The 26,558-nt window shown below is 38.0% G+C and overlaps 1 protein-coding gene across 8 annotated transcripts in view; it reads right to left on the bottom strand.

Moving 5' to 3' along the window:
• Positions 1-26,558, bottom strand: part of ANO4 (anoctamin 4) — a 176,518-nt gene that overhangs the window by 66,492 nt on the left and 83,468 nt on the right. For 5 of the 8 annotated variants that reach the window (XR_010027577.1, XM_063154795.1, XM_063154799.1 and 2 more), the window contains 3 exons: positions 3,274-3,374; positions 2,916-3,017; positions 118-162 (listed from right to left, as the gene is read on the bottom strand). Coding sequence is in view for 7 of the 8 variants with exons in the window: in XM_063154795.1 (XP_063010865.1) it covers positions 118-162; positions 2,916-3,017; positions 3,274-3,374 (248 nt within the window). In the remaining variant the exon portion in view is untranslated. The remainder of the gene's footprint in view (positions 1-117; positions 163-2,915; positions 3,018-3,273; positions 3,375-26,558) is intronic. The other 3 variants (XM_063154796.1, XM_063154797.1, XM_063154800.1) reach the window with 3 other exon arrangements.

Raw genomic sequence — 26,558 nt, forward strand, 5'->3', positions numbered from 1 at the left:
ACTCCCTTTATAATTTCTACAAACACAACTGATTAACTTTTCCATCCAGCTTGACTTTAACCATTATTTTTGTTACTGGTCCAAATGGGCATAAACTGGCATGAGAGCTGTACTCACCTATTCATGAACTTGTATCGGCGATGCAGGTAATAGATTTTTCTCCTGGAAGAACAGCAAAAATGAAGCCAGTCGAGAAGAAAACCCATCGTCAGTTACAGTATGAACTAGCAAGGAAGGAAAGGAGATTGAAGACAGAAGCCTGTAAGAGGTGGAGGAAGAGACTAAAAGAGAGATTAACAGAACCGCCACAGGAAGCCACACAGACACTGGTGGCATTAGAATTGCCAGAAGATCATCATTTTCCCACCGTCTCCTCCTTTTCTGTTATTTGTCATGTGTGGAAGATGGGGATTCGAAGATGTTTCTATTTCAGAGTTCATAAACTGTTGCAGGAATTCCATAGGACTGACACAAGTATGGATTAATTATATGACATCTACTAGTGAGTTATTAAAGCTGCATTTGGTGAAACACAAGGGGGAGTCACTTAGAAAAGCCAGGAAAGCTGTACCTTATGCTGCAATATGCTGTAACACATGCAGTACAGAGCGGGGTCTGTGGTTCCTGTTGGGATAACATCCTTTGAAACAGAATATAGGCTACACAAGCAAATGCACATGTGCTCAAGTGCCAAGTGTACAGCCACTCCCTCTGCCCCTCATTCAGGCTGGTTTCTGTTGTCAGTGCAATAAGCTGGTGTGAGAGCAAACGATGAGCAAGTGAGCAGACAAGGGGACACGAGCAGACACGTGCTGAACCCACTCCCAACCTGCCTCCTGACCCGCCCTGCAGTGCAGGGCAGCCCCTGACCATCATGTGTAGATCCAGGACAGGGAGTCCACGTCCTGGGCCTCTCCCCTGCTGGCTGCTCTTGTTCTTCTCATAGATGCCTATCATACCACAGCTGCCAGGATCTGACACAATGCCTTCAGCACAGAGATCACATCTTCACGAGAGTTAAGATAATCTGAGGGTTCTTGAGTGTGGATTTGGGACTCATATTCCTTTCTGGAAAATTTGGGTGCCTGACCAAACTCTGATTTCCTTCTCCAGAGGCTGACTTTGTCATCCCCTCAAGGTGATTGCAAAATCAAGGTGGTTTCTCTGTATTCTGAGAAGTTCCACTGTGTAATGTAGAACTGTACCACTTCTGGAAAATGGAGGCTTACACCACACATGTTCTAAGTATTGTAGTAGATGTAGTGCAGGAATGTTGTTGGTGCCTTGGAAAGCTCCTTGGAAATCCTCTAAAATAAGACAACACTAATGCTTTACAAATAATTTAAAGAATTTGTTAGCATTCCAGATTAATTTTCAGAACTTTTGAACATTTTTGTTATTAGAGTCCATATCATGCTGGTGAAGTAAAATTTTTAAAACTATTTCACGTTGGCCAGCCTTCTTTGGATAGTGTTATTTATCTTGCTCTACTCAATATACTCAATGTCTTGCTCTGCTCAACCTTTCTCAGCAGAGAAAGGTCAAAGCTAAGTGTTTCTGAAGATGCCATTCACTTCTTGGTTTTGCTTCCAATATTCAGAGGTATCCACCACTTTTCCCCTCCTGCTTTGAAACAACAAGGATTACATTCAGTGATGTGTGGACCTTGCACAATTCCAGCCTGAATAATCAGGAGCAATAAGCAATCAGCAGCTGTTGAATCAAGGACTTAGACAAAGGCATCTGGGAACACACCATTTAGACTTGTGGACACTTTGTAAAATTCTTTTGAAATGTTAAACTGTACCATTGTTTTTAAGAAAAAATTAAAGAACCTGGCCAGCAGTCACTAGTGAATTACCATGATTTCCTCTTAACAATGCTGTAGTAATTCTCTTTCTATGGATTTGGAAAGAATGAAGCCACAATCCTGAAGCAGGTCAAGAAAACCTCAGTATTTTCAAAGCTTTCTATATAATATATATGACATCTACTTTGCTATCTACTGAGTGATCAGGAAAGGATAAGCTGCTCCATGACTAAATTCAGAGTTCCTGGTGTATTTCTGAATTATGAGACTTCAATCCACTGCCAGAGCAGGTCCATCACAAGGAATGCCACAGAAGTCAAAGAAGGCACCCTTTTGGCCTAATGAATTGTTTCTATGGCAGGAACACTTTAAAAAAAGAATATTCCTATCCTCCAATGACTTGCTTTGAGAATTTTCTCTTTAGCAACAGAAGCATAAAGAAGAGCAATTGAAGATTTGCTGTGAAAATCAAAACAAAATAAATACAAAATAAGCCTGCAATTTTGTCCTTAATACATATCCATTTTACCTTATGAGTTCTCTACTGCTACAGAGTGTCTCATATCAGAGGCATTTTTCATACTTAGGTAAGAAAAAACAGAAGGAATCCTACAAAGGCATCAGCTCACTAGTTGCATATTCTGGGTCTGATTCTTTTCTTGCTCAGGAGCAATTCCATTAAAATCAATGGAGCTTTATATTACAAACCCTGCTAATTGAAAGAAAAGTCAAGGTCTCTCAGTTCATGGGTTGTGGTCAGTTCCAGTGGAAGTCTTAATGCTACTTTAAGAGTTCTGATAACCAGCAGAATAAAAGCAATATTTTACATAAAAAATTTCATAGCCCAACATGCAAACAATATTTAATCAATTATAAAAAGAACTTGAGTTTCAATGTGGAATTAATCTGGTTATCAGTAGCATTTAATATAAGTTCTCCATTTTCTTCACAGAAAAAAGCATTCATAGCCTAAATTGTTTTCCTATGAGATGAGATACTTATTTCCACTTATTTATGGGATACTAATTACATACTATACAAGCAATTTACAGGTGCATACCAGATACGTCAAACAGACATGCACTTTCTGTGCTGCCTTACGTACCTGGATCTTCTTGACCTCCCATTGATTTCAATGAAATGTCCATTTAAAAAACAGCAGCGCACAAGTATGCAGGGGGCTCCAGCATTGAAGGGGTTAAAGGGCCTGAGGACAGAATACCCCATGAAAAAAGCTGCACTGCTACAGCCCATCTTAATCTCAAACCAGTATTGTACCGAAATTGTAGGCTTTAACAAGAAACAGCAATGCATGTGGTATCTAAGGAACTCCATTTATATTGCCTAAAGGTGTGTGGTATCTTATAGAAGAGCTTTTCTACAGGCATTTTGGTGTTATTACCACATTAACTTTACAGTATAGTGTGGCTTTGGAGGTTGAGACAAAATGCAGCTACACCTACCTGAAAGGCATTCTTACATTCATTAGTTCAGCATATTTGCCCAGGACCTCCCAAGGGGCATGCAGTTTCACAAAGATGATGTCACTGTTTGTTAGGGATGACTGAAAAAGAGAAACAAAACAGCCACCAGAACTTACTTTTTGAAGTAAAAAAGAAAGAGACCATAGTCAGCGGTCAATGAGATGTGTCACAATCCCATACTCTTCTTGAAGTGTTGTTTCAGTATTTTGTCATCCTATTTTTCTTCTGCTGTCCTGAAAGCCATGTGGGAATCCCTTCTGGCCTGCATGTGTGCCTCCTTCACATGGAAAAGAGGACATGGAGGGCAGACAGATGCATCTATGAGTTAGCTGAGTGTACATCTCATGAAGAAAACTTTGCGCAGGGCGTGCACATCAGCATGGCTGCTGCCTAACAGAAAGCTCTCTGGCAAAGACCAGAGGATGTGCAACAGAGAGGAAAGAGGAGGAATTTGGGTCTGTTTGCACTCAGGAGGAGACACAGTGCTCTGCAAGAAAACTACAGCAGGTTTGGCTGAACACAGAGAGCCGCATGATAATACTGGAAGATTAAATGCTCAAATTCGAATGAATATTAATTAAATTTTCATGAAGTTACATGCGATACAATTTTATACATTCAAGTGGATGGCATTCCAAAATATAGGTAAAGGTGTAATTAGTATGAGAAAAGGAAAATAAGATGACAGAAAACCAGGCAAGCAAATTGTTAGTCAGCTTTGGGGATGATTTCCTAGATTTTTAGATGTTGTCCTATATTCAATGTTTCTCACATAAATTCTTGGTTAACACTACTTACTGGGAGTTCTTAAATCTGGTATTTTTTATCTGGAAACTACTGTGACTGGATGAGTGGGAGGCTGACATTTATACTTTTTACATTCTCCCTCCACTACCCTGATAGATGCTGAAATTATTGAATTTGCACGTCCTTGTCCTTAGAGGGGCTAAAATTCTATTACTACTTTGTGACATGATAGGAATGAAAACTCCAGCATTTAAGATACATATATATGGTTTTATTCAGCACATCAAAAAACTCCAAAAACCAAATAAACAAACAAAAAACCCCCAAAACAAAAACAAAGGAAAAAACTGCACCAGACCCAATCGCTATAGAGTTAACATTTTATAAACAACTATAATATTGGACCATAATGGACACAGATATTTGTACTCAAAATATTACTGGGTGCAAATATGGATTTAACATACAAAGGAATGAGTGATGTTCTGGTGCTAAAAACTGCAGAAAAAAAAAAATCTTTCTTTGCTGATGAATTTCTGAAAAATATTTCAATACAAAATGACATAACAGCAACAAAATGCCCCCAAGAGACTTGCTTCCAAGACAATGAATTCACTTGCACTCTTTCCCTGGCTTTTATGGATTCTAAATCAGGCTTTAATTATGTTTTTCTTTATAGGTACATTTCACAAATTAGCTTCTACTCTCCCATGAGAATTTAGCACAGAGATACCACAAAACCAAAACTTAATTCTGCCACTCTAAAAATCTCCTGCAAACTGCTTTCTCAAAGGTGAGGTTAAGTCAGCAGTGAGTGGATTGGCAATTTTGTCCTAAATAGCTTAGATTACAAACAAAACAAAACAGAACAAAATCCCCCAAACCTCAAAAGAACTATTTCAGAAGACCAACATGCAGAAAGAAACTGCAGTACTGACAGAATAATAAAACTGAGAAATAGGGGAATTTATTAAAAACAGCTTCTAAACTTAGTGATGGCTGTTATACTGGAAGTTTATAGGTATTTTCCAGCATATTATAGTTTGAACCTTACTAGATGTGGGAGCCAAACATGACTTGTGAAGATGCTGTTTCACAAGTGAACACTATCTAAATTTGGTATCTTATTTGTTACATGTTTTCATGCAGCAACATGAAAAACTTCTGAATGGCTATCGCAATACAGCTGTTTAAAGAATATTTTTTAACTCAATAGCTTGCTGTGTTGACACATTAAAATGTTTTCAAAATGACAATTAGCTTTGCCAACAGAAGATCTAACCAAAAGAAAATCTAATCAAAATACACTTGGCAGGTTCAGTTATATTCAGAAAAAAAAAGAAATAATAATACTAAATTATTAATATAAAATCCATTTCTCTTGGGTTTGCTCATGTTAAGTGCTCATAAAGGAAAGCACTAAGCAAGGCTGAGAAAAGCAAGGCTGGAAAAAACAAGACTGGAAAGAGAATAACAAATCCAGATGGAGGATAAATTAAATGAGATGTCACACTCACCTAATCTAAGGAGAAAATAGCTAACCAAAATGTCTGAAAAAACAATAGTATGAAGACTACCTTCATTACATAAATACTTTAGTGAATGGAATCTCCTAAACTTGGTTAGATCAGTATTTAGACTCAGAGTCCTTCATCTTATAAATGTTTCAACCGAGAATAGAGGAACATTTTTCTGTTGTAATTGACTTTCAAGGGTTGGCTCGTTAAATGATTTGGAGAAGTAAACTCAATTTCACATTATGGGAACATGCAAACAAAAATCAATGTAACATTACTCCCCTTGGAAACTTAAATAAGACAACTATTGACATGATCAATCTGCTATAAAGTGATGTCCAGATAATAAAGAAAGAAAACCAGAGGAATTAAGGGCGCAGGCCAATGAGACAAAACACTTAAACAAACACAGAAATTGAATAAATATTTGGAATTGACCTGTAGCACCATATCACAATGCAATTATTTTCAGGAGACCAATATTCAAATAAATTGGTTGTTTTGAACGGATTTATTGAGGAGGAACATCCATAACAAAACTGATTTTCTTCTGGTCACTAACAAACATTCTTGGCCGTCTTCAGAACAGCGTAAAGCCAGGATGACAAGAGACTTACCAGCATCAGATAGCTGTAGACTCATCTAGGGTGGGAGGCACCTCTAGGGTTCATCTGGGCTGAGCCTCTGGCTAAAGCAGGGCAGATCAGCCTGCTCAGACAGGAGCTTGTCCCATTGACTGCTGAATATCTCTACAGGCAGAGATTTCACAGCCTTTGGGCAACCCACTGTCTCATACTGGCTGGAGAAAAGAATATTTTCTGTGGAAGAACTGCTCTCTTCCGCAGAGAAATGTCGGCTCAAAACTACCACTTTCTAGACTTGTTTTCCTTTAAAACCCCCCTTATTTGTTACAAGAACTGTATTTAATTGTTATTCTCATTGAGAAGCGGTAGCAAGCTTTATTTAGTTTAATTGACCTGATCTTCAAAGTGGGTTTGTATGGTAGAATTCAGATCACTAGAGTCTGAGTTACAGATAGCCAATACAAATTTGGGCTTCATTGACAAGCATCATTAGTACTGGATCATTGCTGCCAGCCCTAGAATACAGGCAGGAATATAGGTCCACGTATTATAGGCTTCCCCTTCTGGCAAGGCTCCCTTTCTATTTTGTCATGAAGTTTGTAAAGACATTGCTATTTCCCAAAGAAATCCAATCCACTGCAAACACATTTAAAACAAAGCCGCATTTTCTTCTCCAGGCACTATGTAAGGAGTGAATGAGGCTAAAGCATGGGCCATTTCTGTAACTCCAAAAGCAGAAATACCTGTTGTGGTGAGTTACTGTCATCAACTAGGTCAAGGAAAGCTTGTAAAAGGTCAGGTTGTCCTTCTAAAGCAGGCACAGAGTGGTGCCAAGTGCTGGTTAGGTTGGGGCTACTAAACTCCCAGTATTTCTGCAAGCATTCTAATGTCCTTTGATGGCAGGATTTAAATATATATGTATTTGCTATTGACCTGACTCTGCTCATTCTGCACTTATCGCTGCTAATCTGAATAGAAGCAGAGTTATGTGCTGACATGGAATGTCTCTTGAAAAGCTCATATTTTGCTGTATTTGCAGGCCTCCTTCCAGGATTAAGGCTAAAGATTAGTATCTTTTGTCAAATATCCTCTTGAACATTCTCCTCCTCCTTGCTAATTTTAGTTCATTATCAATAATATTGTCCAGTATTTACAAGACAAAAGCAGCTGTAGGTACTCACCTTGATTTAAGCATTTCTTGAGTCTAAAAGCTAAGAAAGTTGAGAAAACCTATTCAGAGCATATAACCTTGCAGAAGGTTAAAATTACAGTGGCTCCAATTGAATGGTGGCATTGTTTATTTGCCTTGAGGCTACTAGACAGGTTTTCATTCATGTATGCAAAACAATAGGGTGAAAAAAAAAAGTCAGAATTTACCATTAAGGTGTTTCCCCTATCATAATTTAAGAGAAAAATTCTCAAGGCTGTATCTCTCTTCACATTTAAAAGCCTTCCTCATGAAAGTAAAATGAGATAAGATTTTGAAACCAATTTAGTAACTAGAATTAATGTCATCTACTGTAGGAAGATCCTACAAGGCCAGTGAAAAAGGCAGAACAGAAACAGTTCTTTACATTTTGGCAAATTTCTGGTAACACCATAATGAAGGGAAAAACAGAAAAGGAGACAAAATCAACATATTTCTTCCAGTAACAATTTTCTCTGTAATCTAGCTCTGTATGATGTCTGAGTGCAGAGTAGTAAATAGTCACTAGTACATGTTCCACTGTTTTTGAGAATTACTTAACAGCACAGATTGATTTGCCATGTGGAGTGAATTAAGTGGAAAAACAAAACCCAGCAAATTTTAGTTGATTAAACTGTTCTTCCTCTGCAAAACCAAAGTAAATGTAAATTCATGTGGGCAATTCCATGGAGCTGGAAAAACAGAAAGTATATTCTGCCAATACTTTTCCAGCGCATACATTATTACTGGGCAATTATATAGATACTGTCAATATACGTCTGGTTTCAGGGAAAGTATTGCATACTCACAAACATTCATCTCCATGTTCATGCTTCTGAGGAACCTAATGAATAATAGCGCCAATATCTTTCACACATGTACCTTCAACAAAATCATGGGTTTAGTGAAAAAGGGGAATATATTGTTCACATTTTAATTTGGATATTAAGAAGCTTTGACTTGCAAGAAACTGTAGGGCAAAAGCAGTAAGGATGAAAAGAAGAATAAAAAGGTAGCCCAATGTAAAAAATAGGAAGCTGTACATAAAACCAATTTTGACCTGAGGACACTGACATGTGAAATGCAGAATAACTTGATCTAAGGAGACAGAGGCACATGATTACAATTTAGAATTATTTTTATATTTTATAAAAATTTGTAATCTAAATTTCATGACAAAATATGATGATGAAGTAAAGTGCATTTTCTTTTACTTTGCCAAGTGCTTGCAGAGGACCTGCTCCAGTGGAGTAATGCAGGCAGGTGGCTGCTTCCTGCCAGCATTCGGGCAATGTGTCATCTACTCCAGCTCAGAGCAGGTGTCATTGTTACAGTGCTTAATTTCTGGCAGCATATGACAGGATCTCAATAGTGGAACAGAACAAGGGGAAATGGTTGCAATGTCCTTCTATGTAGACAAAAATATGTGAGTGGGAGGACAGCTTCAAGAACAGGGTAGGTTACTTGAGTAGAAGTAAAATGCAAATACTATCTCACTGCTCAAATTTACTGTGCAATGATGAGCTCACAATCTGCAGTAGAGAAATACAAATTCCTGTAAGATAAGAAACCACATCAGAAAGAAGTCTTTAATTCCAACAAATGTCATCTAAATCCGCAGAATGAGTCTTAGAGTAAGGTAACTTAGATGTAGTAAATCAACCATGGAAACAATATCCTCTGACTTGGACTGCACTTCTGAGAGAAAAGAATTAGAAATATCGGCAGCATGACTATCTTAATGGAAAAGGTTGATATGACTGTGAGGTAATGATAAAACATTTGATAATTCCATCAGCAAATACTGAATGAATATAGGTTAGACCCATCTAGGTAAGATCTCTGTGACAACACAGCTGATAATATGGATTTTATCTGAGAAATATCCTTTAATTCCTTTGGACTGGAAAATTACTATAGACATGTGAAATCATTATTTGCAGATTTAAAATGCAGATAGCAAAAATCTCTGGGCAGAATAGTGCATTTTTACTTATGGAAACAGTATGTGACTTTTTCTCTTCAATGAAACGTCAGTTATGAGCTCAAATTTTACATAAAAAATTTTAATACTTCATATAGTCATAGTTGACATCATCAAATCTTTTGGCTGTTCTGTGGGCCTAAGAAAGGCCTCTTCAGTACATTATTTTTCTTTTGACATCACAGGCCATTAAAAGTGCATCACACAATTGAACTAAATTTTATAAGGCAGCTTCCTTTGTGATTTACCCCAAAGGTAAAATATAAAGCCAATATTTTTCCTGTATGGGTTTATTTCTCATTAATATTTTTTTGAAGTAGAAAATACATACATTTAATGAATTGTCCATTAAATATTCATGTTTGCATTTAGAGGCCTGTTGAAAAAACATTGCTTTGGTAAAGAAAAAGGCAGTTTATATTTTGTCCAACAGTTAATTTCACAAACATGATAATTAATAAAACACACAAAAAGATGCAGGCAGGCTTATTATAGCTTTTTCAAACACATAACCTAGAGAAAACTGAATAAGCTGCTTATTGCACCACAGATAATATAGGCCATCTAGTCAAATCTCCTGCTCTAAGCAGGGACAACTAGAGTGGTTTGTGGGGTCTTGAATATCTCTGTGGCTGGAGGCCTTGCAACCTCCCTGGGCACCAGAATGTCTCTGGACAGAAAGATATCACAGGCTGAACTTCCACGTGGATGCAGAAGTGTTGGCAGCAGCTCTGGTTCTGAGCCCCTGCCCATGCTCCAGCACTGTGAAGGTCTTTGGTTGTACAACGCCCTCTGCAGAATCTTGTTTCTCAGCTCAAGGAAGACAAGAAATACATACATGACTATCAATCTGTACTCCAAAGGCCTTTCAGCACCCTCACTTTCCAGCAGGCAGTGAACTGCCCTGCGGCTCTCTGTACACCTCTGTATTTGATGGTGCAACTCAAAATTCTTTCTAAAGGGAGACACACATGAGCTCAACAAGAGCACAGCTCAAGAAGAGAATACTCTTAAGGTCACTGTCAGTTCAGCCCACATGACGCCAGCCCCAAGTTCTTCAAGCCAGCTATACACCACCACATGAGTAACTACAGGCAGGGGTGTTAGGCTGTGCTGAAGGGGAAGCAGTGGGGTAATGCAAATGCTTGTTTGTTATCTTGGGCGCAGTCCCATGCTGGCATGAGTAAGATAAGCACGTGGACTGGCAACACCTGGATGGGTTTCTGCACCTGGCTGTGCAGGACACAGGTGCTCTGCAGGGAAGTCATGGGAGCACACTCCCACTGCTCCTTCTCAGACTTAATACAGCTTCTCATTTTCCAGGGAAAAAATAGCACCAAAGGAAAACCAAGATCCAGTTAAATAAAGGGGAAAGATGCATGTGAAGAATGTGAATCATTCGCAAATCTACCAGTTTCTACCATAAACTCTGCTAGTCTGGGCAACTCAAACGCTTGTTCACTCAACTAATGTCTCAGTTTTCTGTGCCTTACTTACCTTACTGCAATGATTATTAGGACTGGAAAGAGTTTGAGGAGCCATCTTCTAATAATTCATTTCACATTGTTCTAATAATTGCTGCAAAACTTTCCTGCCTTCCTCATTTAAAGGCAGAAGCATGAACAAGGCATTTTCCCTTTCTTCTTCCACTTTATACAAACTGTTATACAGTTGTTATGTTTCTTTAATAAGATGGACAAAGTGAATTTCTGAGCAACTGCATTCTGTAGTCTTACTAAGGTACTCCAAATATCTGATACACTAAAAGGATGCAAACAAAATTTTACAAGGAAAGTTGTCTTGTAAATGTGCCATATTTACAAGACAACTTGTAAATTGCTGTTGCATGTGGTAGAGCATATGGTAGAGCAGCCATCTCTTCAGGCATACCACCATTGCTACATGAAAGGAAAGTTCTTTCCAAAGCAAAATGTGATGGTGAGAATAGACTTAATTACCAATATTCAGTTAAAAATTAATATTAAAAAATTAGATAGATTTAATATTAAAAAAATTAGATAGATTGACCTTATTTTAAATCCCAAACCATGCTAAGACTGTATAAGACTTCCCACAAAAAATTAAATACAAAACCCCAAGAAATAAAGGCAAATACATCTTAATGTGTTGTCTTTAGCAAACTACCATTTCATGTTGATCATAAAAAAAAATCTCACAGTTTAGTGCAGAATGGAAGTTTTTAATAATTGATGGTGTACATCATTGTACATTGATGACCTGTCTGCTCAGCTAAGCTCGATGTAATTTGACCTCTAAGTAATTAGATCATTTGATGTTAAAAACCCACACATCAGAAACAGAAGAAATCCCCCACTTTCTTATGCAAAGATAATTAGAATCTAACTAGAGAGATGGTGAAATTGAAATACATAATGTCTCTAAACTAAGAAGGCAAAACTCTGGATCCTTTGTGCATCCGTGCACAAATCCCTTCATTTGTGAGACATGCTTTAAATGAAACAAGGTCAAGGTATGACAAGGGCAAATTATGAATTTGCTCCAGACTGTTCTAATTTGTTGTGATAAAGCAATGCCCATACATGGCACAATGAATTGTAAGGCAGACACCTAAACATGACCTCTGCTATTGATCAATCATTGCTGCTCCCAGTGTGCCTACTGACATTAGGTGCTGGATGAAAACACCTCCTGTATGACGCAGAGGAGCAGAGCAGCACCAGATGGAGCTCAGTATCTTAATGGTTCAGATAAATGTGATAGAGCACAGAGAAGATTTCCTCTCCTAGTTCAGAGCTCTGACATGCAGATTTAATGAGAGGAGTTGCAGAAAACAACAAGAAAACAGTCCTCTTTTTCTTGAAAGACAACATCACTATCACATGAGATAATGTTAGTTTTGATCTGATAGCATATCTTGCAAAGAGGTGGTACTAATCCTGAAATTGTTTGCAGAAAAATTTGGAGTTTTCAGATGCCTATGATGTGTGAAATGAAGGCCACAAGTAACACATACATTAGCAAAGAATCCCCCTTTCCAAATTCACTTGTACCATGGAAACTGCTGAAATGAAGAGTCTTTACTTAATAGACCATACTGTCCTTCTCTAGGGATAAAAATAATAAATTTGTCTTTAAGAAGCCCCCAGCTTACAAAAGGCAGCTTGTTCAGCTTGGGAAAGTACAAATGTCTTTTTTATTTATTGAGAGATAAATAGTTCTATCTTTTTTGGTTTTTTTTTTTAGCATTTTGCCCATTTTTTTATAAGGACTGTGCCTCTCAGAGCTGCAGCAAAGAATTCACAGCCCATAAGTGAAACAGAAGTTGCAAAATAGTTTTTAGCTCTGTGGTACTATTCAGATCCTTTTATTCAGTGCAAAATTTTGGAGTAGAGTTGAAATTCTCATCTATTGTGCCTCTGGAACATGTATGCTTACAGCAATCTGTTTCGTTCTCTTCTACAGGGAAGTAGAGAAGCCTAACATGGAAATAATATCTCACTTCACTTAATAATCCCAGTTTTTCACACTCTTTATAGATGCACTGTGATAGACATTTTCTTCTATTACAGAGATTTCCTGATAAGAAAATTATAACTCCACTAGATAATTTTTGTAATAAGTCAATATGGACCATACATGAATGGCTCTATAGACAATAATAATTTTGTTGAAAGGAATTTTCTTAAAAGCATGGCATTATGTGCCCAATGAATATTATAAAAGATATTTCAAAATTGGAGGGAAATTCCACTAGTGTTACATCACTAGAAAACAGGGAAAATTTTGCAAATTGCAGAACACTATCTCAACAAACCACTTCTTAGGGATTTATAATTGCACATACACTGCAGGCTGTTATTCCTGTTAAATATTTAAAATATAACATCCAGTGTGTCTGAGAAACGTAGTGTAGGAATGTGCTTTGCATCATTTGATGCAGATTTGCAGAGCCACTACAATAATTTGTGCTTTACAAACACACATACATCATCATGCATAACCTCTTTTGAATGTCAGAGGAGAGTGGTGAATTGTTAAAGGAAGAAATGGCATTAAAGTTGTATGGCACACACCTCTCCTAGTTCTTGGTACTGAGGACTGAAAGCTTTGAACTGAATTGCTGTCATCACAGCAGCACAACTGGTGAATTTCTTTTCTAAAATGATGTTATTACCTGACTGTCTACAAATGCCATATTGCTCTTCAAAAAAAGAAAGATCACAAAATTATAAAAATTAACTAATTTCTTCACTCCAATATTTCAAAGCAACTCCCCCCTTTCTGTGTCTTACATACATATCCAGAAACATAGCTGACAAGTACTTCTCTCAGTGTTTGTTTCCTCCTCGTATTTGCTTCCTCCTTCAGAATCCCATCTGCATCTTGCTTGCTTATCTCCTTATCAGTCAAAGTCACATTTCTCTGACCAGGTTCCTCTCAGAGCTGCCTGCCCATCACTGGCTGTGTGTGACATACAATGTCACAGTCATATTTTCTGGAAAAATCCCTTCACCCAGGATTTTGCTCCTGGGAAGCTAAGAAGCTGCAGAGAAAAAGGAAAACTATATTATCTCATTGCTTCTCCTCTGTTTTGCTCGTGTGGAATGTGTTTGGAGACTGTCCAGAAGGTGATTGTTTCATTGGTCTCATGTGAATTGTTTTGACTTATTGGGCAATCATGGCCCAGCTCTGTTGTGGCTCTGGAAGGAGTCACAAGTTTTCTTATTATCTTTTCAGCCTTCTGTAAGTATCCTTTCTGTATTGTTTAGTATAGTATTTTTTTACATAATGTAGTATCATAATAAATTAGCCTTCTAAGAACATGGAGTCAGATTCATCAATCCTCCCTTTATCTGAGAACCCCAAAAATACAATAGTACAACAGAGGCAGCTCCAATGTCAGGTCTGTGCCAATGGCAGCCTCTCGAGCACAACCAATTACAGAGCTCTATTTTTTAAAACTTCGGTTTGAAAAAGTAACAGGAAGTCATCTTAATTTTCAAACTGGAGGACCCTTGTAAAAAAAATACACATATATTAAATTTCCCAAACTACCAAGAGAACAAAAATGCATGGATTCTTGCTTTGCCCAGATGGTATTTAAGCACAAAAATGGGAGAAAACTGAAAGCTTTGAAATATTTTTTTTTCTGGCAGATTTTAAGCGAAGAGCTCATCTAACAGAGATGCCATTTCCCCTTTAAAACAGGAAAGGTTAACAGGAAAATATCAAAATACTAATAAGGAAAGAGCTCTGGGTAACAACTGAGCAGTCATCATCACTGTACATCATTGGTGGAAAGTGCAGTGGCAGCAACACTGACAAGAAGTTTTAAAAAATAGAAAGTCTAATGTTGGAAATGTCACCAAGTGCCTAAAGTGATGCACTTATCTAGCATATGAATATTTTTAATGTATAATGAAGAGCAAAGGAAAATGGAGGAGTGGGAAACCATGCTCTGTGTTTAGGCAAATGACTTCTCATGCTACATTCTAGTGTCTGACAAACACATTCTTGTAGCACAGAAGATAGAGAGGTGGCTGAGAGTTAAATGCAGCAGAGATGAACATATAAAACATCACTGTTAGAATCAAGAAGAGAAGCCAGAAACAGAAGCCAGAACAGGGTAATGTGCATGAAGATTAAAAAAAGAAATCAAATTAAGAGCATACAGGACTCAAATTCCCTAGTCTTTTATTTTGTATAGCTATTCAGCAGGGTGCAAAGTACAGCCTGAGTAAGAAATAGATGGATTAATTAAAGAAAAATCAGAGCAGGACAATAAGAATGATAAAGAATTTTGGGAAACTTGACCTGGGGGAAAGCATCGTTCAAAACACAGATGGAATTCAAAACACCAAAGAAAAGGCCAAGCAGAGACCACAGTAACATTTGAAAAACAAGTAAGGAATAGTTATGATTAAGAAGGAATGAACTGCACTCCATTTTTCTTCTCAATCAGGCAAGAAATAACTGGATTAAATTGTAGCAAAGGAGGTTTAGGTTAGATGCTATCAAACACCAGACAAGAATTTCTTGGACTTGGCATGTGGGGCTGTAAGGAATATATGAGTGGCTCAGAGTTCTTAGCCTGGGATAAAAGGAGAAGCCCTATATTATGCTCTCATGAGGATATTACTGTAATAAACCCTGTCAAGAAGGCAGAAATGGTTCTTTACTTAAACTCTTTGTCCACATCCACAGACACATATTTTGCTTTCACCATACTAAAATCAATAAAGAGCTATTTGATAAAAAATCAATAAAGAGCTATTTGATAAAAAATCACAGAGGACTCAGACAAAAGTGGTATTAAAACCATAAGTTTCTTCAAGCACATCCGATATCCTTCAGAGTTTCAACAATATCTCTGTGTACTGTACTTACTGTGGAATATGCTATTATTTTACTTAAAATTGCTTTCTGAGATCTTCAGTCTTATAGGCTTCAAGATCAAAATTTAGCTGTAAAGGGCACCAGAAACATATTTTCCTTTTGTTAGAGGCATACACTTAAAACAACTCAATCTACAAGTGGCTAGAAACTCAACAGTAACACAATCAAAGAGATCAGTGCTTTTGGATATTGGTAATAGTTCTTTGGCAGTGCTCCAGGACTTTGCTGTAGATGTACATGTTTGTCAATTGTTCATATGCACTATTTAGAAGACACAAATTCTAGGTGTTCAAGAAAACTTGATGCATTTTGAGGTGCTCCCATTTTAGTTTTAGGAGCTTTAGGATAATCTCTGAACACAGGATAAGGAATGTAAGTGCAAGTAATCTATTCATGTCCAAGTACATACTGATGAGACCTGAAGCAAACTGTGGCCCAGCACTATGTCCTAGGCTGTTGATCTAATTTTGTTTTTCTGTAGTGTCATGAAATAAAATTCCAGTCCAGAGACCCTGATTGCAAAGGCTTCTGTTAGATCGTTTCTGCATCAAGAATCCAGTCATGAGTTTAGGAAATGAGGTTTTCTTTTATGTGACATATTGTCTAGTGGAAAATGTCCTTCATGCTCTACAAGCAATCTATGAAATGAATTAAGAAGATAGCACATAAAAGCTTCACTAGCGAGGCATGGTTAGTCCTGTATGAACATTCCAGTGATCAGCTGTGATGCTGTTTAAGAGAGAAAAATATTCTTCTTTAACATTAAACTCAATAAGTTTTATGAAAATTCAGCAAATTGGACAAAGTTTCTAAAGATTTTTCAGGAAATAGGTGAAAATTTCACTTTAATTTAGTTTAAAAAACTGTCCATACAAAATAGCATGTTTTGGTATTTCACTGGATTATATGTTTTCTCTTTTGTAAAGATAGCATTTCTAACAACTAGTACAACATTTTAATATGAGATATTTAATACTGAATTTTTTTAAATGAAATATTTTCACATATTCAAAATGTTTCCCTTTTTTCAGCTAAAACTCTTTGCTGAATCTAATCAATTTTAGTGATTATTAATTGCTTGCCTTTCTTCTTTGCTGCATTCTGTTAAGATGTTCTCCATAAATACAAAGCAATTGTTTCAAGATGTTAAGGGCTTGTGCTGTATTTCCAAAGAGATTTCACAGTCACATTTTTATAGTGGGAGCTATACAATGAGAAGGGAGCTTTTCTTACATATCTGCCATGATTTAAAGTGGATATGCCTCCACATTTTGATTTTAGTATCCTCATATGCTTTCTCACCATCATTCTAAATTTCCCCTTTTCCCAAAACTCTGAAGCACTCACCTTTCCCAAACAATTTTTGTGTTGTGCCTTTTGGCTGGAATAATACATTAGTAGGAGATGTGAATTGTGTTTCTTTTCATAAGACAGACAAAAGTCCAGCCCAAGATGGAAACATAAATCAGCATGGCAAGCAGTCATCAATTCCCAGTCAAAACATCAAAGAACAAAAAATGTCAAATAATGGAAAAAAACTGCAGAAACATTAATCCATTCCATAGCTTGGGGGCTTTAGAATGGAAATTTTCAGTTGTCACACAATTCCATTAGTTGCATACTTTACATTATACCAGTACTGAGTATGATCTTGCAATCCACATATCTATTAATATAAATCTATAGATAACACCTGGACAGAGGGAAAACAAAAAGGTTTGTCTTGAGTAGTTTGTAGATATGGTGTGTGACAGGTATCTGACCCAGTTTTCCCTGCTGGATACTGGCAGGCCACTATATTTGTGTCAAAACACTGTCACCATCACGTCTCTAAGCCCACTGATCCTGAGAAGTTCCCTGAAGGCTTTCTCCCAAGGAGCAGACACCACAGGTGGGATTCAGGGCAACTAAGTTTAGATGTCTGCAATGGAGAGGAACAGGCACCTTCAAGGTGTGATTCATTTGTTCTATTTTCCTCAGAATGAGATGAACTGATGCATATCAAGGGCTTGTTCCTACCTAGTCAGATTAGGTACATTGTCAACAGCTACAGTCTATATGTTGGGGTTTTTTCCCCTCTTGGTGTTCTGCAGTAAAACCACCTTATTTTCCCTGAACTCCTGTTCCTCACCACCCACATCAACTTCTGCAGCAGCAGAGACACATTACTGCCTACAGCTGCACCTTCCTGGGTGCCTCTAGTGCACTGCTCAGCTGTCTGGGACACATCCCAGCAGCAGCATTTGATTTGGAACATTTTACAATGTTGTTGTTGGCTGCCATCCATTTCCCCCATCCCACCCTATTAATTCTTCCTGCAGAGAAGACATAGGGAAATGCAGATCTTTAAATAACAAAGCCTCCCATCAGTGTCCTATGTACTTTAAAAGGCCTCTTGAATTTGGTCAGTACTTTCTGTACTGGATTTCATTACTTGGATTCTTCTCTCCTGTGAATTTCTGAAGCTAATGATGATAAAATACATAAATTTGCACAAGAACATTGACCTGGAATGTTCTAAAAATCACAGCTTCTATTCTCTCAACTGCTGTTCAGGACATTTGTTTAATCCAGTCTTGTCTCAGAAAGTCAGTTTCCAATAGCAATTGCACTCACAGTACAACTTCAAGAACTCTAGTGATGAGGGGCCAGGCTGTTCTCTATAGAAAATCTATAGAATTCTATAAAAAAAAGCCATGACCATCCTGATCTAGCATTGGTGACTGCTCTGCTTCACGAAGTTGACCTTCAGACATGCCTTCCCACCAGTGCTCTGGAGCTTCTCCAGGTTCCCCAGAAAATGAGGTCACAGAATAGATTACTAACTTATCATTCACAAAAAAATGCAGAAATCTAAATACAAAAAGACAAATTTCTTGAGGAGAAGAACATGAATTTTGCATATTGTAAGACAAAGTATAGTCATGGTTTCCAGATGTATATGTCTCAATTTTGTTCTTCTCCTATCTACATTTTCACTGTGGAGGGTTTATTCTCTCTGAAAAATTTCAAAGTTTAAAAAGGTGTAAGGGATGGCTTTTAGGCAAAAAAAAAAAAAAAAAAAAGCACAAAGTTCTTATATTTTAAGAAATTGGAGTCAATCTTGTTATAAATGGAAAGGTCTATTTGAGTCTATTAGCAAAAACAAGCTGTACCTAAGAAGAGTAGTGAGTACCATGAAGATCCCCAAGAGGAAACAAAAGGGCTTCAAAAGGGCTTTCACACAGTTTTGTCTAAAATGTACTTTTACATATTCTTTCAAGAGGTTTTAGATTACAAAATAAAAGATAATTTGTGCACAGAAGAGAGTTTTGTAAACCAGATAAGACTTTAGACAGGAGGACATGACTAACTGGCTGACAGAAGTTTCAGTTAGTATGGCTATGTCAGAAGCATTTTTCCCTCAGGTCAGGCTTTTTTAAACTTCATTTACAACACCACTTCATTACCACTCAAGCAGCAAGAAACAAATATGTAAATATGCAGTGGATAATTCTGCATTTCATTTGGGCCCAGAGACCCATAAACTGAAAGGTCTTTTTCGAGAAAGTTGAGCTCTGATGTAATTAGTTCTATTTTGTTCTGTTCCCACATCTGAGATACAGCTAATCCAAGGCACAGAGCACCAGTGCTCCACTTGCTCCATCACTGACTTAACCCTGACTTAACCCTGTATGACAGAAAATCAGACAATGAGAAGGCCTCTAGTCCTTGTGCCAAGAACAGTGGAAAGGGAACTGTCCTTCCCAGGTTCATCCATCCCTCTTGGCACTACCCTTGCAGAGGGACAGCCCCACACCACCTCAGGCTGTAGGGGAAGATGTAAATGTCCCCAAGACCAATCATTGCTATTTGTTTTAGAGGCATAATGCTGTAAATACTGTGCTGTGTTCTCCAAACAAGTTCAATACCAAATCATTAACATAAAATGAGAATACAAAGCCTATTGCTGGGTTTCTATGTACTCTGTTCTTCTGTTCCCCAGAGACAATTTTAGATTTTTGTTTATTAAGCCATTACTGTAAGGGAATGTTGCAGCAAACCAGTCATGTTACCTTTGGGCAATGAAAACTCTCACTGTGCATTAAGCGTTTGTAGCCTTGTTCATTATGCTTATTCCTGATGCTGCTGGCAGGTGAAACAACACCTCAAAAATAATTGCAGTTTAAGACCAGTTATGGTAAAGGTAACTTTCGACATAGGGGACATCTCATATATAACCATGATCATTTTTTCTTAATCTGTTGCCCATCTGTTTTTTTTCCTTCAAAAGATTTTTGATGTTCTGATTTGTGGATGTTGAAGACAGTAAATTTTTTGACAAGAAATTTTGCCTGTTCCTGAAAGAAGTATGTTGGGGTTTTAAAATTCCTATTCAGTTATCTATGTGTTTTCTGTACTACGTCCCTATTCCTTGAAAGAGCCTTTTTTTTTTTTTGAAAACTGGCTAAAGCTTTCAGCAACATTTGTTCAGTCTACTGGTTTTAAAATGTCCTGTTAAAGGCTGGTAATTGTCAACTCAGAAACATATTCATTTATGGGTTCTCTCAGATAATCAAGAAATTTATCTTTAAAAACTGCATTCTGAAATTTGAATTCAGTCACCATCTATCCAGTATTTCATTTATCTCTTCAATTTTTTTTTCTAAATGGCCATTGTGCTGTACAGTGGACATAGCATCTGAAATCTAAAACTTTTCCCTCAGAAGTTCAAGCAGCTGGAAACTTCTCCACTGTTTAGTGACTGTGGTTTTTTGGTACAGAATACTCCCTGGGAAAGGACATTGTTCTGCTTGTACATTTTTCTGCAGAACATTGCTGAAAAGAGACTCCTTTTGCTATGTACATTAGATAATAAGACAGTCTGATTTCCACTTGCTCTGTCTGCATTGAGATGAAATGAATAGCTCAATGTTTAAAACTAAATAGCTGGAAGCACTTTCATTTATAATGCTTGTGGTTAGGTTTGCATTTCAGTCTGGTTCTCTTTTTGCAGGCATAGTTCTATGTCATATTGATGTCCCTGGCCATGATTTGTGCATGCAACCAGACACAGTGCTTAAAACATTAAATAACAAGCTGCACCTGCTAATAATAATAGGTATTCTGCTCATGAAAATACAGAGCCTGCAGGCTGCATAATTTGTACTGTAAGTTCATTAGCTGTAGCTATTTACATATTGAATAATAGGATCAGAAAAAGTGAGACACTGAAACAACTTACAAAGTCCATGAAAGCTACAGAATTTTTGACACTGGTCACAGTAGTGGAGTAACGTTGAATTACACCTGTGGTGGGTTGACCCTGGCTGCATGACAGATACCCACTAAAGGCACTCCATCACTCCCTTTTTCATCAGGACATGGGAGAAAATAGAAGAGGAAACTTACAGCTCTAGATGAGGACAAAGAGAAATCACCCGCCTGTTACCATCATGGGCCAAACAGACTTGACTTGGAGAAATTAATTTAATTTATTATCAATCAAATTAGAATAGGATAAAGAGAAATAAAACCAAACCTTAAACACTTTCCCCCAACCTTTCCCTCTTTCCAGGCTCAGCTTCGCTCCAACTTTTCTCTACCTCCTCCTACCCAGTGGTTTCTAAGGACAGGGAATGGGGGCAGCAGTCAGGTCTTTATGTGCTGTCTCTGCTGCCCCTTCCTCCTCAGCAGGAGGACCTCTCACACTCTTCCCTTGATCCACTCTGGGGTCCCTTCCACAGGAGACAGTGCTCCACTAACTTTTTGAACTTGAGTCCTTCCCACAAGCTGCAGTTCTTCACAAACTTCTCCAGGGTGTGTCTCTTTCATGGGACGCAGTCTGTCAGGAACAGATTGTTCCAGGGTGGGTCTCTTGCATGGGGTCACAAGTCCTACCAACAAATCTGCTCCAGCATGGGCTCTTCTCTCCACAGGTCCTCCACAGGAGGCCACAGGTCCTGCCAGGAGCTGGCTCCAGTGTGGACTTCCCTCAGGCTCACAGCCCGCTTTGGGCATCCATCTGCTCCAGTGTGGGGTTCTCCACAGGTTACAGGTGGATATGTGCTCTCCTGAGGGCCTCCATGGGCTGCAGGGGCACAGCTGCCTCTCCATCATCTGCAGGGGAATCTCAGCTCCAGCAGCTAGAGCACCTCCTCCCCTTCCCTCTTCACTGACCTTGGTGTCTGCAGAGTTGTTCCTCTCACATATTCTCATTCCTCTCCTTTGGCTGCTGGTCTGCAGCAGGCTTTTCCCTCTTTTTAAATACTTTATCACAGGGGTGCTACCATTGTTGATGGGCTCAGACTTGGCCAACAGTGGGTTCATCTTGGAGCTGTGTGGCACTGGCTCTGACAGATGTGAGGGAAGCTTCCAACGGCTTCTCACAGAAACCCTCCCTGCAGTCTCACTTACCACCAAAACCTTGCCATGCGAACCCAATACTAGGTCTCATCTCCAAAGATAAGAAAGCCTAGTTTTGTCCAGATGCCAGTTTGGCCTAAAGGAAACCTGTTAGCCATAGGTGACAACCGGCATGTTGCTTGACCTACCAGGCATGCACAGTAGGGATAATCACCACTCTCACCATTGTCCCAGTGCTTCCCAGTACACATCTCACATGGGCATGCTCACAGCTATCTTTCTCTCTGTCAAAAAGCTCAGAGGACAGCTGGTATAATTTCAAGGGTGCAAGCTTTCCCTAGCCACCCTTTTCTCTAGTGGATGGGTGCTTTTGATATGTGCAGAGCAAGCTCAACAAGACAGGGAAAGGATATGAGCACCAAATAAAAACTCTCAGTCAGGAAAAGATTTTCCGGCCGACCTGCAGCTTGCTCCTGGCTACCACACAAACTCTCCTGGCAAGTCGTAAAAAGTCAGTTGACCATAGACTGAGTACTCTGGTTTAAACTGTATAGCTGGTTGATTAAATTACATCTGTAGGAGCAATAAACTACAAAAAAGTTATTGTTCTTTCAATAACTGGATAAACTGAAGTCATAACTGGAAAAATAAACTTTGAATCAACTATAAAGGCATTGAGATTTTATTGTGTGTGGCTCAGACAACCAAATTACATAAGTTACATTTATAAAACACCTTTTCTAACTCAGATCTGCAAGTGCCACTTGGGGTCTGGAAGTCAGTTCAATTCTTTTCTACCCATGAATCACAATCAGAAAAAAAGCATTTATGTAACAGGAATCTCATGAACAATTGCGCTGATGACGCACAAACCAGAAAAAGCCAGATCAGTCTCTCATAACTGTTTTGGTTCTGCAGTACTAACAACAACAACAACAAAAAGGAGTAGATGTCATTTTTTTTCCAGAAAGTTGATAGTATTTCATTAAGTTCAGACGCAATAGCTGTTGATTATAATGTCTCTTTCACATCATCACTTTCTGAACACTGTGATCAGAAGTTTCAGTCTTTGAAGTTCTTAGCTTTTTCTTGTTCTTTATTTCTAAGTTTTAGCTCACTTTGACATGGTCATAGGTCTATTTTCCTTTTACACTCAGGGATGTGCTAAAAGTCACGGAGATACTCTGCGTGCTCTTTCTGTCAGCTGTAATTTCTCTCAACATTCATCATCTTGAAAGCAGACTCCAACTTGCTGCTAAATATATCTATCTTACTGAATGCATGTTTCTAGCTTCTTACGTCCTGCCCCATTAGCACAAAGTTACAGCTACATTAAAAGAAACTTCTTTACACAACTATTATTAGCTCTTCAGGAACCTATCTACATCTGCTTGCAAACTTGAAAAGTCACGAAATAATAGTATTCTGTAATTATATTGTATCCACTACTGAAAGTATTTCAAAATATAACTTCTAGGGTCATGTTACCATAACTTAAGACTCCGAGTATACCCACTAGTAGATGTTTGTTCATACAACACAACTGAAGCCTATACCGTGCTTTTCTTTCTTGTCCTTTTGGGTTTTCCCCAGAGAACACCTTGTTACTTGTAAAATATCTGAAGCTAGTTTCTGAAGCACATTCTGCTGCAGTAGCTGGGAGGAGTCCAGCTTTCCAGGGCAGTAAGGAATGTTATTGGTTTAAAGTAGTTAATTGCTTTTATACTGAGACATTTGTTGCCATAAATATAAAAAAAAAAAAAAATAAAATAAAAGGCCTGAATATTATTTTCACTACTCATGTGGGTAGTTCCCATTTACTTCACTTCTATCACTCCCTTTCTACTTGTCTGCCAATCCCTTTTTCAAGTAAACTGCATTAAATCAATTTATAATCTATAAATTAAAAACTTTGAACACAATCATTAAGCATAATATATTAAGTACATTTAGTAGTAGAAATACTTTGTATGACATAGGTTAGTGTAGTCATGAGAAGCAGAAAAACCAAAAATATCATGCTATGTTCAAACTAAATGTAGTCTGTTCCTAGGGCTACATGATCAGATCCTAACCCAACATCAGACTCATTTTGGATAGATTGTTCTTAGCTAAATGCAAGATGACTTTCTTCTTTTTCTCTTGCAGAAATTACACATGCAAGTGTGGTTTGTGTTTGTTCATCCAGCATAAATTTCTCACCTCTGTCCTGCATTTGCATTACTTTACAGTGCAGCTTGTAAAGTTTGCAAGTGAATGAGTAATACAAGTTAGCTGCTGCATGCTGGCCACCTCCATGCACGACCTATTATGATAGTGTAGTTTAAAGTATCTTACTGAAACATTTCTGTAATACTGTATTTGTGTACCAGAACTGCATAGATACTCTTTACAGCAGCTGAGTTCCACCTGGTCATTTAGGACAGGTAAATGGTAATCCATGCTGCAGGAATAATTTGGGAAAAGGATACTTCCCCAGATTTTGGTCAAGAGGTTAAATTTATAAATATTTATTCTTAAATATTGAAAAATATCAGGGGCTCAAAGTAATTCTGACTCTTCATTCTCTCTTGAAAAGACAGGTTTTCCAGAAATTGCTGGGCTACAGGGAGGAACATTTAATTTGGAATGGATGCTATCTATATTTTCTCTTCACATAAAACTGATCACAAGTAATTCTCTACTCCATGACAGTGGGTTGATCTAAGTCTCAGGTTTATCTTGTATTAACATAAATTTGAAATGTACCATCAGAATGTGGACAGTAACACCCTGTTAACCTTTTGCCCACCAGCTCTGGAAGGGATGAGTCTCATGTGATATTTACAGGGGATATCAGTGCCTACAAACTTACAGTGGGATAGGTGCCTCATCTCCCATAAGGGCATGCTCTACTTGGAGAATGTCCTCTCCATTTTCCCCACACATAAGTCTTTTGCAAAGAGTATTGAAAAATGAGAGCAGCAGGGTTATCGAGGATCCCAGAGCCAGGATTTCATGGTTGCTTATCTCACTTGTGAGACATTGGAAAAGAGAATAAATCAACAAAGGAATTGCTTCACCTGGTGAAAAGAAAAAACATTCTCTTTTCCAGGAATTACCTACAGTTTTGATTACCTTATTTGAGCATCTCTGCATGTGATCACATGTGTTGAATGTGATCTGCAAGTGTCTGTCTGTGACAGGGTCAACACACTCATCCTATCCAGAACCAACATACACAGAAAAGCAGGGGGAAGCATCATAAAATGACTTGTGCTGTACCACTCAAATAGCATTCACTCTTAGAGTGTTGTTTTCAATTTAAAATCTTTACTATTTCATTTTGTTTTTCCAATTTTAATTTTTCTCACTCTTTAAAAATATTTTATCATTATTTTTTTCTTTTTTTTTTTTTTTGTCAAAATTTTCATTATTTTAATTATCTGTTCCATGGTCTGGGATCCCCTCATTCTTTATTACTGTAGGTACTGAGCACCAAATCTAGCAGAACTTCCAAGGCAGAGTGGTATGGTACAGTTGAAGACTGTGAGTGTGAATTTGTTGGGAATATCTGCAAAATATTATCACCTTTTCCTGGAGTCAGAAACATATATCTGTTGAGAACTTTCTTGTTACATGATCTTGACATTGTGCCTGAAGTTATCTCAGCTGTTGTGAATTCATTTCAGAGTCACTTTCTCATTTCATGCTGCTAAGTGAGCACTGCTCCCTGCATTCCGCACTTCCTGGGAGTTCCACTGTGCTGTACTTGTCAGTGAGCCACTGCAGTGCACTTCTCCCTCCCTGCAGTGAGGCATATGGGTTTGAAATTGCACTGTGCAGGACAGCTCTGTAAGTTTTCCTCTCTGCCGCTGGTTTCATGTTAAAAGGACAGGGCTAACACAACCAAATGCCAAGATATGAACAGCTGGTAGCCAAAGGAGATGAACCAACAACCACTCAAAATTCATGGAAGGTAAAAAATTTCTTTCAGTCCAACAGCTACTACCTATTGCCTCTGTGAAATTGTTCTGTGGCCAAAGAAATAGGCAGTTTTCTCATTTCATCTGGGAGCAAACGCACTATACTGTTTCCAGTGGAAACAGTATAGTGCATGTGAACAACTTGAAAAATACCCTGTAGTTAAAATTTTCCAGAATTAACACTCAAAATGACACGTGGTCTCAAAAACAGGAGAAGTAAAAATAATGAGAAATATTCTAGACACTAGGTGAGCACACAGCTAAGTTTAAAATGTTAAGTGTTATGCAGCACTGTTCTTAATCTCTGGAGATGGGGGAGGGAGTGTACTAAGAATGTACATATTTACTTCAGGATTATAATTTAATTTAGAAACTAACATTATCATAAAATGTACATGCTAGAGTTTAGTTTTAGGTCAGAGTGTTAAAAAAGATTTCTACCCTTGATTTTAAAAACATTAGCCCAAGTCATGTAGCACAACCTCATTTTGATCATTCTGTGTTTAGAAAATGCACAATTACTGATGCTGGCAAGAAGTCACACCAAGGGCAAATGAG

Source organism: Melospiza melodia, chromosome 4 (assembly GCF_035770615.1).
Source record: "Melospiza melodia melodia isolate bMelMel2 chromosome 4, bMelMel2.pri, whole genome shotgun sequence".
Classification (NCBI taxonomy): Eukaryota; Metazoa; Chordata; class Aves; order Passeriformes; family Passerellidae; genus Melospiza; species Melospiza melodia.